This window comes from Phoca vitulina, unplaced genomic scaffold, assembly GCF_004348235.1.
Source record: "Phoca vitulina isolate PV1807 unplaced genomic scaffold, GSC_HSeal_1.0 scaffold18, whole genome shotgun sequence".
Taxonomy (NCBI): domain Eukaryota; kingdom Metazoa; phylum Chordata; class Mammalia; order Carnivora; family Phocidae; genus Phoca; species Phoca vitulina.
This window is the reverse complement of record NW_022589721.1, coordinates 5,134,686-5,148,412: the sequence shown is the minus strand read 5'-3', so window position 1 is coordinate 5,148,412 and position 13,727 is coordinate 5,134,686. Positions and strand designations below refer to the sequence as shown.

At 37.3% G+C, this 13,727-nt stretch overlaps 1 protein-coding gene across 2 annotated transcripts in view; it reads left to right on the top strand.

The window, feature by feature from the left end:
- The window catches only part of ANGPT1 (angiopoietin 1), a 241,095-nt gene that overhangs the window by 196,979 nt on the left and 30,389 nt on the right, over positions 1-13,727 (top strand). For both annotated transcript variants that reach the window (XM_032415566.1, XM_032415565.1), the window contains exon 7: positions 9,634-9,800. In XM_032415566.1, coding sequence (XP_032271457.1) covers positions 9,634-9,800 — 167 coding nt within the window. The remainder of the gene's footprint in view (positions 1-9,633; positions 9,801-13,727) is intronic.

Below are 13,727 nucleotides of genomic sequence, written 5' to 3'. Positions count from 1 at the left end.
CAGTAAATGATTTCCATATGTGCATCAGAAAGAAAAATATATTACCGAAATTATTTGGTGAACTGTTATGTATTATCTGGATTTGTTCCTGGTTGAATGAGGGTGGGGGAAGCTAGGACCCAGACCCAGGCTGGGTACATGAACCAGGACAAGGGAGGTGTGCTGGGCTGTGGATTATGGAGAGGTACTAATGGTGGCCTCACGCACATAGCTGGCAAGTTGTTGCTGGGTGTTGACTAAGAGCTCCTCCATGTGGCTGGGTTGGGCTTCTCTCAGTATGGTGATTCAGGGTCATCAGACTTCTTATCTGGCAGTTGAGATCCCTCACGCACAAAAATCGAAGCTTCCACACCTTTTTAAGGTCTATTAGACCCAGAAATTGCACTGTATCACTTCCACTGCTTTCTTTGGTTAAAGTTACTGACAGGGCCAGTCCACATTCAAGATGATAGGAATACACAAGGGTGTGAACTGTGAGGAATGGTTCCTTAGGGGTCTCCAAAATAATAGCAGACATCATGGTCACCGTCACTGTCATCATAGCTAAAGTTTCCAATGGTTAATATGAGCCAGCCCTGTACATAAATTCTTACTCATTTTTTTTTATATCAAACCTATTAGCTGTCTCCATTTTAAGAGGAAAGTGAGCAAGTTGGGAGATCAGCTTTTCCAAGATAATATAGTAGAGGGTTTAAATAATGCATAATACAATAATCATATAGTCAATGCCTACAATATTAACTATTAAAATCAGCTGACAGAATGTCAAGATACAATAATGGAAGAGGCTTCCATTTATGGATTTATTGTCATATTTTACATCTAATTGTTCTGGATAATTCTTGTCTTGACCAATTTTTGACAAATTCCCCTCTCAGAAGGTAAAGAAAAAGGTGAAGAGGCATGTTGTACAGTCTAAGTTCTGTCTTGATATTCTTTTAGAAAATGTGTAAAAATTGTAGTTAATCAGCATCACAGTTTATACACTAGTAAGCTCATAGTTGGCCAAATGACAGTTAAAATGATTTTAATAAATGAAGAGGGGGTCTCTTGTGGTGTCTCTGTGTCTACAATATTTTTTATCAGATACCCAGTTGAACACTATGAACGTAGGTTAATAAAGTTTGGAGTTATACAAAGTTGGAACCTGATGTCTTCAATAAACCATAAAATTCCGTGTGGAAAAGAAGGCTACAGCCAGCAAGATAGAATTCTACAGAGATAAATGTAGTCTTTCACCTAGACCAAAAATACACAAAATTAAGTGAGAATATAGGATAAAAGTGACAAATTAGCTTAAGAACCTGGTATTTGAAAGTCTGGATAGATTTACTTGACTATAAGCTCATTTTGTGTTGTTGGCTACTAACAATTAAGACCAGTGTATTTGGGCTACATTAATAGTTTGTGGTCTCAAGAAATGCAGAACTCATTGGTGTCTGCCATAGTCTGGTTACATCAAGAATATGCTTTAAATTCTGGTGGATTTCTAACAAATGAACTTATCCTATGAGGTACAAACAGGATGAATCAATGGGGCTCTAACTTGTAGAAAAAAAAAGGAATTAGGTATAAACCTGTCTGATGGCTATTTAAATTGACTGGTTCGAGGTAGATGTACTAGAGCTTGCTTCTCACAGTGCAGTCCAGAAACCAGCAGCACTAGCTTTGTCTGGGAGCTTATGAGAAATGCAGCATCTCAAGCTCCATCCTAGACTTCCTGAATTAGAATCTGCATTTTAACACTTCTTTAAAGAGGGAAGCTCCATAATGAATGGAAGAACATTCTAGGGAGGCAAAATTGACTGCTTATGGACAAAACTCTCTTAGGATTCTTTCCAACATGAATGGACTGTCTATTGAGTGGTGAGGACCTCTCTTCCGTGGAAAAACCCCAGTAGAAAGTAAATCACCAGGACTGTTACAGAGAATATTGGTTCTACTCTAAGGTCTCTTTCTGCTTATGTGATTCTAAGAACATATGGGACAAATTTAATCTAAGTTCTAAAAAAGGACATCGCATTATGTCTATATCAGCAGTTTGAGTCTTCACTCTACCGTTTACAAACGGAGTGTTTTTTGGCAAATCATTTAACCTATACCTTAACTTCCTCACTACTTAAAAGGGGGCATTAATGATAATACCTCACCTGCCTTGCAGGGATGTTGTGAGGATTAAATATAAATAAAGCATTTGGCACACTAAATTTTCAGTAACCAGTAGTTATTACCCAAGATTAAGACATCAAAGACTCCAAAATTTTTACTTAACTCTGCCAAAAATATTATTTTGCAAGCTACCTTAACTCACGATTATTTTCATCATTAAAATGGAATGTGAAGAAGTCATCTGAGAATCAGACTATAGATATAGGTTCAGGCAAATCTGAAATACATTATTATTAATATCAATGATAATAGAAAAATTAATATAAAGTTATCATCGTGGTGACTTTCCAAAATGCTGCGTTATTATCTGCTGCCTTGGCAAACTAGGCAGATTAAGTAAGACAGACTAACATATGACGTACAGCATTGATTCATGTCTTGTAAGTATTTACCAGATATATATGTATTTTAAGCAATATTTTTTCATCATTTGACTGAGGCTGAATTATTCTTTAATTATAGTTTTTGGGGAGTTTACCCCGCTCCCTTTTATAAAAAATTAGAAAGACTATCTTATTTCATTCAAACTAGAACAGTTTATCAGCTGAGTGTCCATTTTACATGGTCAGAAAATTGAGATAAGCTCCAGAAATCTGAAATATTTTGGCAAAAATGAGTCTGACTGCTTTTTTTTTAATTAAGAGAATTCATCGCATGTCACAACTTGGTTGACTTTCACCAAAACACATGGTAGAAAGTGTTTCCGTTGTTTTCCTCCAGAGCTTTTTACCTAAAGACCAAATAACCTGAGTCCAAAAAGAATGTAGGCTCCTTTATGCTCATTCTTATCAGTCACTCCCACTTCTGTTCCCTGCTTCAGAACTGGCTGTTAAGGTGCGCATCCTTCGGGAAAGCACGAACTTCTTGGCAGGCACCATTTCCTCCCCAATCTTCACTCATCTACTGGTGCACACGAAGATGCTTCACCTCTTTCTTGAGCCCTGAGTCCAGAAATAAAATTTCACCCCTCCTTCCTTTCTGCCTTTCCTCTCTCCTTCTCTTCATTCCGGTTGATATCTATGGGCTGCCTCTTTCCTCATAAGGTTTCCAGAACAGTATGTTAAGATTATCAACACATGAATTACAAATACATATTGTAATTTATTATGTTTAAATCTCTCTGAACATGGAAGATTTGCAATGTATTTGGTTCTTAACATTGGCTTTAAGCCTACAAAAGTCTTTTACCTGAGCTTTGTTTTCACTTAACCTTCCTTAAGAGGGGATTCAGCAAAATCTGGTTTATGGATTTGTAAAGATGTTTGCAGAGGGAAGTCTGCAGTGGGCCTTTTTAATGAGGCACTTAGGGAACCATATTAACTCTTTCCAGCCATGAGGATACCATTTAGTGGCTTCCAGCAATAACACTTATCAGCAGTACTTTTGCATATATGAAGCCAAATCCAGTTAGAAGTTCCAAATAGTACCCTAGTGGCGTAACTTTATAGAAGGTGGTGACTAATACCCTGGAGACAACCTGACTTTGTATTGAAAACAGTTACCCCCATAAACAGAGCTTCCTATTGACACAAATATTTCGGTCTGAGCACCATACCTTCTGGGAGTTCTTAGTTTCTGGAAAGAAATTGAGAGCATATTTTGAACTGCTTTTTAACATCTTCACATTAAAAAGAGAAAAATATATAAGAAATTTAAAATGTTGAAATAAATCACCCTTTTAATCTTTCTTGGGCTGAGTGTCTCAGCAGTTAGAGGAGATACATGATTCAGTTGTGTATTAAAGCACCTCTGAAAAGCCACAGATCAGTAACCCTGCTTCATATCTGTTTTCTCTAATCGTTTATATGAAAAAAGATGAAACCCATAGAATACATTAACTGTGTCTGGTTTCAATTGTGTTTCAGCTATAGAAAGTCAACACTTCCTATGAGTATTATCAGACCAAAAATAATAATAATAATAATAATAAAGCAACAAAGTATCAGAGACAATTACCTTATTAACTTGGAAACATACAACCAAAACTGAATATTTCTGCAGGTCTTGGCAAAAACTAATGACTATCGATCTTTCTTCTGTGTGCATTTTTTATTAATAATATATGGGTTTTAGGGCCAACTTTAAGTCAGCATTAGTCTAGGTTAAGTTCCAGTGTCTTTTTTTGCCTTTTATTAAAGAGCTAAAGGAGAAGATTACCAATCTGTCTGAATTATGGTATCAAAATTTTGCATATGATTGTGATTGAAGTAACTAATTATAATAGTTTTCATGGAAGGATATGACCTAGCATCGTTGGATTTTTTTATAGAAAAGAAGAAATTCTAGTTTTATTACTATTTTTTATCATTTTGGTAGACACTTGCTGCTTTTTTAGCATCACCACTGAATTTTGTATAAGCTTTTATTTTTATTCATGTAGATATTACAGGCCTTTTGGAATAAAATATAGACCTATGGTAAGCTGTTATGTGTGCAGTAAGGTATGACCTGTTTTTTTTAGGGGATGTGGCCATCTCTGCATTTCAGGCATCAATATACATTTTTTTCAAGGACAGTCCCATAATACATAATCAAAACGTGTCTATTAATATGGAGCTTCATATGAAGATAAGGTTTTATGCTTCTCTCTTTCCTGTGCGCCACTCAGATAATTTGATCTGGTTTATATATTTTTCCTTATTTGCACGCAGAATAGCTGTTCTGCATCATAATTATATGATTCTTCACCTGTGGTACACAGCACACTCACCCATGGAACCTTTCAAATGTATATATCTTTAAGCGCACCCCAGACATACGGAGCCAAACCTCCGTGTGGGAACCAAGTCATCTATATTTTTAAAAAGCTCCACAGCTGTTTCTGATATGCAGTCCTGGTTGAAAGCAAATGTCAAAACTATCAATTTATTGGCATGCGTGTAAGATCTCAAAAATTACCTCTTTTGTAGATCTAAAACTTATGAGATATAGAGAGAAAGAGATTAAAAGAAATAGGACCAAGGGAGAGTTGGAGGACACAGCTTCTCCCTGGCCTTAGGAAGCAGAAGCAAGAATAAAAAGTAGTCTATGCATTGGTTTATGGCACAGTTTAGCCCCCGTGTCAACCAGTTGATTTTAATTTGTTATTTAATAATTAACTTCTTGGATTAAAATGACAGTGCTCATTTATGTAAACCAACACTCAGCTTGTCATAAGAATACATTAGTTCCTAGCATCTGAAAGCCTTTTAAATAATTGTTTCAGTATCCCCTTACTAATTTTCAGGCTAAGACATGATCCTGGACTATTTTTGTTCCCTTTCTCATACAGAGTAGAAAGAAACCTACTTCTCCTCAAATAGCTCACAGTCTGGTGGGAGAGAGGCAAGTAAACAGAAAATTACTATGTATTTGTGATACATCCTTTAACTATAATAACAACGAGAATTTTGTTGTTCTCCTGTATCAGCATTGAGCTAAACACTTTAGGTATCTTATTTCTTTCTCACAACACTATATATGGAAATGACATTTTTAATCCCTGTTTTGCAGATAAGGAAACTGAGGCTAAGAAGTAGTATCGGAGGTTCCACAGCAAATATGGGGCAGAGCAAGGCTTCAAGTTGGAGCAGAGATAGGGAGTAGAAGTTATTTAATCAAAGCTAAGCCTTTGTTCCTAGGCATCGCATTGGTAGTGTGCCTGATAAGCTATCCAAGAGACAGTTTACTAATGTGGGAACCCATTTTCCCTTCTTTGACTTATTTTTCATCTCTGTGATAAAACAGTTGTTTCTGCATGGCTGCACTTAGCTTTTAGAAAGCTTCCTCTACCCTGTCTCTCTAACAGCCATTTCAATTCATTGTAGCCCAACATTTTGTTCCCACAATAGAGCATGTTTAGACAGTTTTTCTGGGAAGGTGCATGAAATAGAATTTTTATTTCTAAAATCAAATTTTGTTGCTCTCTTTTCAGTTGCTCCCTCCTCTCTTTTCACTCAGAAAAAACAAACTGTTTAGGAAGGGATGTTACTCTCCGCATAGAGGGAGGTAGAAGCCTGCATGCCAAGCTGGGGACCGAGGCTCCCATAGGAAGGACACGAAGGCTTTTATCCATTTCTGAGGCTCACTGGAGATCACTGCCCTTGTCCCTGGGGAAGCTGGACAGTTTTATCCATGCAGAGCTTTCAGCAGCACGGAAATAATGTGGCCTAGAACTTAACACTTCATCATTCCCAGCTTCCTTATTCACATTTAGTATGGTTGCTGACTCCCTTCTAACTACGCACAAGAGGGAATCCTCCAGTGGCTAGAGGGAGAGTTTGACACGTCTGAGCTGAGAAGAAAATGCAAGGAAAATCCCAACAGTCTTCTTTTTCTTCCCAGTGGCTGCTGCAACTGAGAATGTGCTAATTCTTTGACTTTCAGTGCCCTGTAACTTTCTGTTTTGCTTATTCATTGGAGAAGGTAAGCTTCAGTCTTCTTCCTGGTATGTAGCACCGCTGCCACGAAAATGTGTAAAATTCTTAGCACATCCTAAGTTGCTCTAATATTCCCTGCCACTGTGGAACTTTGGCAAAGTATGACTTGTGCATCTTAGGAACAGAGAAGCAAGGGAACACTGGAACACTGACTTCTATGGATCCCATATCTTTGAACTACAGGTAGATGGTCTTGAGGGGAGCATATGCCTAATGCAATCTGAATGAAGCGTTTGAGTTAATTAAAAACTAAGTTAAACTGGGGAATAACATTAAAAGTGTGCTTACATATGCTAATGCATTTCATTTTAACTTTAAGTGTACAATTATATCTTCATTTACCTATTTTTTAAAATGTAGGGCCAAAGCCTGGAATTCTGGGTCAGTGGTTCTTTCCTAGAACTTTCCCATAATTAAATGCATCAAATTTCTACCTTCTGTTGTTGTTTTTTTTAAACTAGAGCAAGTAAGACACACGCAAAGCAATGTAAGTTAAAATCCTCTAATGTTTTATTATTTTTCTAGTCTTTTAGAGTTGCTGCAACAAACATAATTCAAAAGCATTTTTTTAGTGATTTGCTTTTATTGAGCAAACCTAATGTTTAAGTTTTATCAAAACAAAACAGAACAAAACAAATGACTCTTTTTCCCACTAATATTTAAATGATTTACATAAAACTGTGAGTCTTACCATTACAATAACAGAACTGGTGTAAACGGTTTGGGGACCCAAAACAATGGACATTTAGTAAGTAACTCAGTTGGCAGAGACAGTAGTATACAAATGTATTAAATGCATTTAATTTACTTTGGGCATCAATATATTTTATTTTATTTTTTTTTTAAGATTTTTTATTTATTTGACAGAGAGAGAGCACAAGCAGGGGGAGCGGCAGGCAGAGGGAGAGGGAGAAGCAGGCTCCTGCTGAGCAGGGAACCTGATGTGGGGCTCGATCCCAGGACCCTGGGATCATGACCCAAGCTGAAGGCAGTTGCTTAACCAACTGAGCCATCCAGGCCCCCCATCATCAATATATTTTAAAGAAGGAGTGGAGAACACTGTTTCATGTGTTAGGTTTGTTAAAGGGGAAAGCAGTTGAGAATACTTCTACTGTAGGGGCACCTGGGTGGCTTAGTCGGTTACGTATCTGACTCTTGGTTTTGGCTCAGGTCAGGATCTCAGGGTCCTGGGATCGAACCCCTCACTGGGCTCCATGCTGATCATGGAATTTGCTTGAGATTCTCTCCCTTGTCTTCTGCCCCTCCCCTCGTTCTCTCTCTCTAAAATTAAATAAATGAAATCTTTTTAAAAAAGAATACTCCTACTGTGGTTATAATTCTGTAAAGTTGATATACATTAAATTAAAAAAATAGTTTCTAAATTCCATCATCTGTGTTGAGAAAAGGAGGATTGCTTTGGCTATCTTAGTACTACCCCCATACTTCCTAATATGGATAAAGTAAAACCTTTATAAATGAATACCTCGATTAACAGAATCAGTTTCTTTCTGAAATGTCAGAGTATCTCCTGCGGCGCTGGAGGTTTGCCTTCCAAACACTAATGTACACAGGGACAAACAGGGAGCTTGTTTGGATGCAATGGAGCTGGTTCTCAAATATTTTGATTCAGTGTGGAGCCAGGATTTTTCTTTTTTCAACCAGAGCTCCAGTGATTATGATTCAGTGGGCACCTTAAAAAACACCTCCCTGAGACTCAGCCAAATTACTTATGACACGAATTATGTTTTAAGGTTACTGCTCTGAATGTCATTAAAGTGCTATAGTATTTTCCTTCCTCCCTTCCTTCCTCCCTTTCTTCCTTTGAACGTCAGTGAAGCATATGGAGTACCAATGCATGCCAACATTCCACTAGTCACAAATACAGCACAGCTTCTGTCCTCAAGGAGCTCACAGTTTGGTCAGTAAGACAAACATGTAGTTCAAGAATTATACTCAACTTCAAGCATTACCAAGGAATACTTTTGGGGATTCAGAAACTGAATACCCAAATCTAGAATGCCAGCAGTTTCTTAGCGTTCCTTATTTTCCTATCACTAACATAACCAACATTAAGAGTTGGTTTTCCTTTGGGGACCACTTCCCCCCCCCCGCAAAGAAACAGTTTTTGAACACTTTTTTTTTTTTTAAAGATTTTATTTATTTATTTGAGAGAGAGAGAGAGTGAGAGAGAGAGCGCAAGAGGGGGTAGGGTTAGAGGGAGAAGAAGACTCCCCGCCAAGCAGGGAGCCCGATGTGGGACTCGATCCCGGGACTCTGGGATCATGACCTGAGCCGAAGGCAGTGGCTTAACCGACTGAGCCACCCAGGTGCCCCCAGTTTTTGAACACTTAACAACCATGATTGGGCTTCCCCTGCAGAGAACAAGAGCCACGTTAAGATTCAGGTGCAGAGAAGTCAGCGAGGTTCACTCACTAGCTCTTATGTGTCAACCTGCCTCAAAACCCAAATCCATGCCAGTGAAACATTTAAGTGACTCTAGTCCTGGATTTACAGGTTTGCTTATTAATATTTAAAAATGAAAATATTAAAGTTAGAAAAGTCAAGGGTCTAGTAATATGTTTAAGTTATTATCTAAGCATAATTTGACTCCCAAATAATAATAGTAATAGCAACAACAGAAACAATAATATTGTTAAATAATTTATCTGATAATATTCATTGAAAATGTTTAAATTATGTTTAAAATATTCTGTTAACTAGTATTTTAGAAACATTTTCAAAAGCAAGCTGTGACTAAGTGTTTACTGGTCAAACCTATTAACCGGATTCATTTAATCTGAAATCATCTTACCTACACAGATTTGAATATCAGCCTTTTACTGTAATAAGAATTCGACGCAGGGCCCAATGGAGGGAAACATAGCAGAAAAGTATTGAGTCAGTAATTGGAAAAAAGTGTGTAAAAATGTGAAAAATGACCTTTACTATTAAAGAAGTTTTTCTTATTATTTAGAACGTAGTTAATACTGAACCTGATAAGAGGTTTTCTCTGAAATAACAACCGCATCTCTATCTCCTTTTGTAGGGGTTTGGAAATCCCTCTGGCGAATATTGGCTGGGGAATGAGTTTATTTTTGCCATAACCAGTCAGAGGCAGTACACACTAAGAATCGAGTTAATGGACTGGGAAGGAAACCGAGCCTATTCACAATATGACAGATTCCACATAGGAAACGAAAAGCAGAACTACAGGTAAGTCCTCCTTCCATGTAGGGCTCAACTGCCTTGGGCCTTGCCACCTACTAGTTACAGTGGAAAAGTGTGAAAGACAAAAATGATGCGAATCATGCTTCAAAATGAAAATTAGGTTGTCTAGGCCTATGGTAGTTATAATAAAAAAACTCAGTAAATACTTAACAGCGTTAAATTTCAGTTTTCACAGATGGATTGTTTTGATGTTGGCTGAGATTCTAGAGGATGAGGAATTGAGTCCAGCACAGTATTATCGTTGTCATAGTTCTTACTGTTGTTACTGTGATGAGATCAGTGCCGTGAATTCATACGTACAAAATTGATGACAGAGAATTGACTCAGACTCAGTGGCTTGAAATAAGTACACTTCTATCAAAAGATTTCCTACTTACACTTTATTTACCTTTATTAAATTATTATTTTTTCACATTATTTATAAAAGTGACAAAGGAGAGGTAAAATGTTATGTTTTTATATGACTTACATAAAAGATAAGGTGGGGCATAATTTAGAAATTTTTGGCAAATAATGTGAAAGCAAAAATAAATTCAAATAATGGTATCAATATACACAATACATCATTGTAGATGTACAAACAGACAACTATACACTTTCCTATTAACATCTCTGATTTTTTTTTTCAATAAACAGCTTGTACACTAGAAAAAAACTAAGCAAATAATGCAGTATCGTAAATTCATTCCCCAAACCCTTATTGTGTTACTTCTGTGTTCCAGGAACCCTACTAGGCACTGCTAATTTTCCAGTGGGTGATGAGATCTCTAGTCTCCCAGACCGCACAGTACAGCTTTGTAACTAACTAGGTCACTAAATACTGGCTGGCATTCCTTGAGAACACGGAATATATTTCCATTACTTTGATATCACTACCCATTAATGCAATACTTGGTACATAGCAGGTCCTTAATAATTGTGTGTGACTGAGTTTCATAATCAGTAAATTAATGTTGCAATGATTTCTAACTCTCCGTATTGTAACTACTCTACATAAGTTTTGGATTGTGTACATTAAAGCATTGGTACATAGCTTCAAGCAAAATGCAGTGACAGCAACCAAAGCCTTCTATTCTTTTTCCAACCTGTGTGGACATCTTGTAGCTCAACGATTTCTGCTGCTTATATCTTTTTGAGACATACTATTCTTGTAGAGTTTGAATCTACAACTTTTTCATGAACACATCTCATTTTAATGGATTATGCATGGGATTGGATCCTTGGAGACATATCTTGACAAACAGTGATGATGTCACCACAACAGAGGGATGAGAAATGGATCCAAAGGGTTTTCATCGCCTCGTGAGAGGGTAGTGAGGGTGTACATAATGGCAACTCAAGAAACCAAAGAAGAGACATTTATAACATGCAATGGAGTGTAAGAAGAAGTATTTCCAAGGAGGTCAATATTTGGGGAGTTTTATAACAAGAGAAACCACTGTAAAACATCAGGGGTACTCTTATGTAAATGTTTTAACCTGAAACTTGAAACTCTATGAAACTTGGCTAATGTCAGACAGCCTGACAATAGGACTAGCAAATAATTAGTCTAGTCTTTTTCTAGGCTCCTGAAGAATTTGCTTTGGTTCTTTTCCAAAATCTCTCTCAGTTCTTAGTAGGTAGATAGGTGTGTGTGTCTGTGTGTGCCTGAGTGTGCACATGCATATGTGTTTGTGAGGCTGGGGTGGTATGAAGACAAAGAGTGCACGGACTGGTTTAGGAAGATTGTCAGAATCCAAAGTAGGCTTTAGGGTGCGTGGTGTGAATGTCATTCTGGCATCTGCTTGAGGAAGGAGCACTTACTTCCTCTTAGAATGCCCCACTGCCCACATTGAGCATTTCCCATTCCTTCGCTGTATGATTCTGACCTTCACCCACCTAATGCAGATCTATGATTGAAAAGCAAGTCTTCCCAGATAGAGTGAGGCACACACTCTGGGATCCCCATTTTTCTTTCTTGAGACAACTATAAACCTAGAGACTCAGGATTGTAAATCCAGAAGGCACTTAATACTTTAATTTCCAATCCTCTGGGTTGTCAAGAATTAAGAAAGCTGAGATCCAGAAATATGCAACATTGTTCCCAAGGAAGGAGAAAGACTTAAATAGGGAATGTTTGACTCCTACCTAGTTTGGTGTGGTTTCTACTCTGCTGCTGTAATAAAGTTGATAGCTCTGGCCCTGTCTCCTGCCAGGACCCAGCAGAAAATAGGTGTGTAATCATCACCTTCTCATGCAATTAAGTGTAAGATTCATGTTGGCATCAAATGGGAAGTTAGAACTCATTTAAACATAATGTCTATTCTGGTGAGAGCTTACTGAAAATAAGCACACTGTAAAATGGTCTTATTTACTCTTTCAAAGAAAATCAAACAGAAGCTTGAAAAGGGTGTTTACCCTTGTGACTTCCCTCTCCACCTGTATCATCACTCACTCAAGCCAGGAACACCAAGCATGGCCTGAGTTAGAGCTCCAGATGTCCAACTTTGCTGCTGCTTTCCCCCCACTTATTTCTCTTCCTTCTGAATTAGGAAGGAATGTCTCATTGTGATAATTCGTTAAAAGGATTAGTACTAGCATTTGTATAGTGTCTTATAATTTATGAAATGGTTTTTAACACTTTAGGCATTCAGTCTTCACAATGAATTTTTGAGGTAGGTATTACTAGACACATTTAAAGAAACTGAGGCTTTGGTTAACTCACCTGCTCAAACTCAAGTAAATTTCAACTAAAAACGGAGCTATGGAATTCATGTTAGATTTTAGGTTTTTGCTTTATGTTTTTAAATTTTCTATATTTTCTCCTCTCCCAAATTAAATTCAGATGGTTTTTTGAGAGTTTTTTTTTTAAGTATTCTGTCTTAACAGAAATTTTATTTTGGAAACCCTTATAATAGCTGTGATCAAAATGTATAAATCTAATTTTAAAAAATCTTTCTCATGCTCTGGACACATACTGATAAAAGTAAGTGTTGTTGAATGGATAGAGTGTGCACATGCGTATGTGTTTGTGAGGCTGGGAGCCTTTGTGAGCTTACACTGTAAGCTTACAATGTACATAGAATACACATATTTTCCTTTTATCCTCTAAGGAAACCCCAAATGATCTTCTCAGAAAATAGAATCTATGGAACCCAGGAGAATATAAATAAGAAAAAAAAATAATGTGAGAGTGTCATGATAAAAACATCATGTAAAATAACACAAATTTAATGTGAAATTATTAAATACTTCCTCTAGAGAGGTAGTATTATTCAGGTCTTCATCATCTAACACCCAAACTATTGTACAGCTTTCCTGCCTCCAGTCTTGATGATCTCAAATATATCACCCACACTGTTGTTGGGATGGTTTTTCTAAAAGATAATCTGACTTTGGTCTCCGCCCTCATTCATATATTTCAACAATGTTCAAATATCTATAGGTTAGGGGAGCCTCGGTGGCTCAGTCAGTTAAGCATCCAACTCTTGATTTTGGCTCAGGTCATGATCTCAGGGTCATGAGATTGAGCCCCGCGTGCGTGTGGAGCCTGCTTAAGATTCTCTCTCTCCCTCTCCCTCTCCCTCTGGCCCTCCTCCCCAAATCACACTCTCTGGCTCTTAAAAAAAAAAAAAAAATCTATAGATTAAAGTCTGTCACTTTAAAGTCTTTATGACCTGGCCCTACTTACTTGTTCAGATATCACTAATATACTCTCCCACAACCTCACCTAACCAGATACCTCCTTATCATTATGTTCTAGAAACTACTTGCAGTTTCTCTAAACCTTCTGTATCTTTGTTTATGTTATATCTGTACCCCTGCACATAAACTCAACTTTGGATACATCTTCTAAATCTTTAAGATTTTCCTTTACTCCAGGAAGTTTTCCCCAATACCTATTATGGTATGTGTTGTGATGTCACATAAACT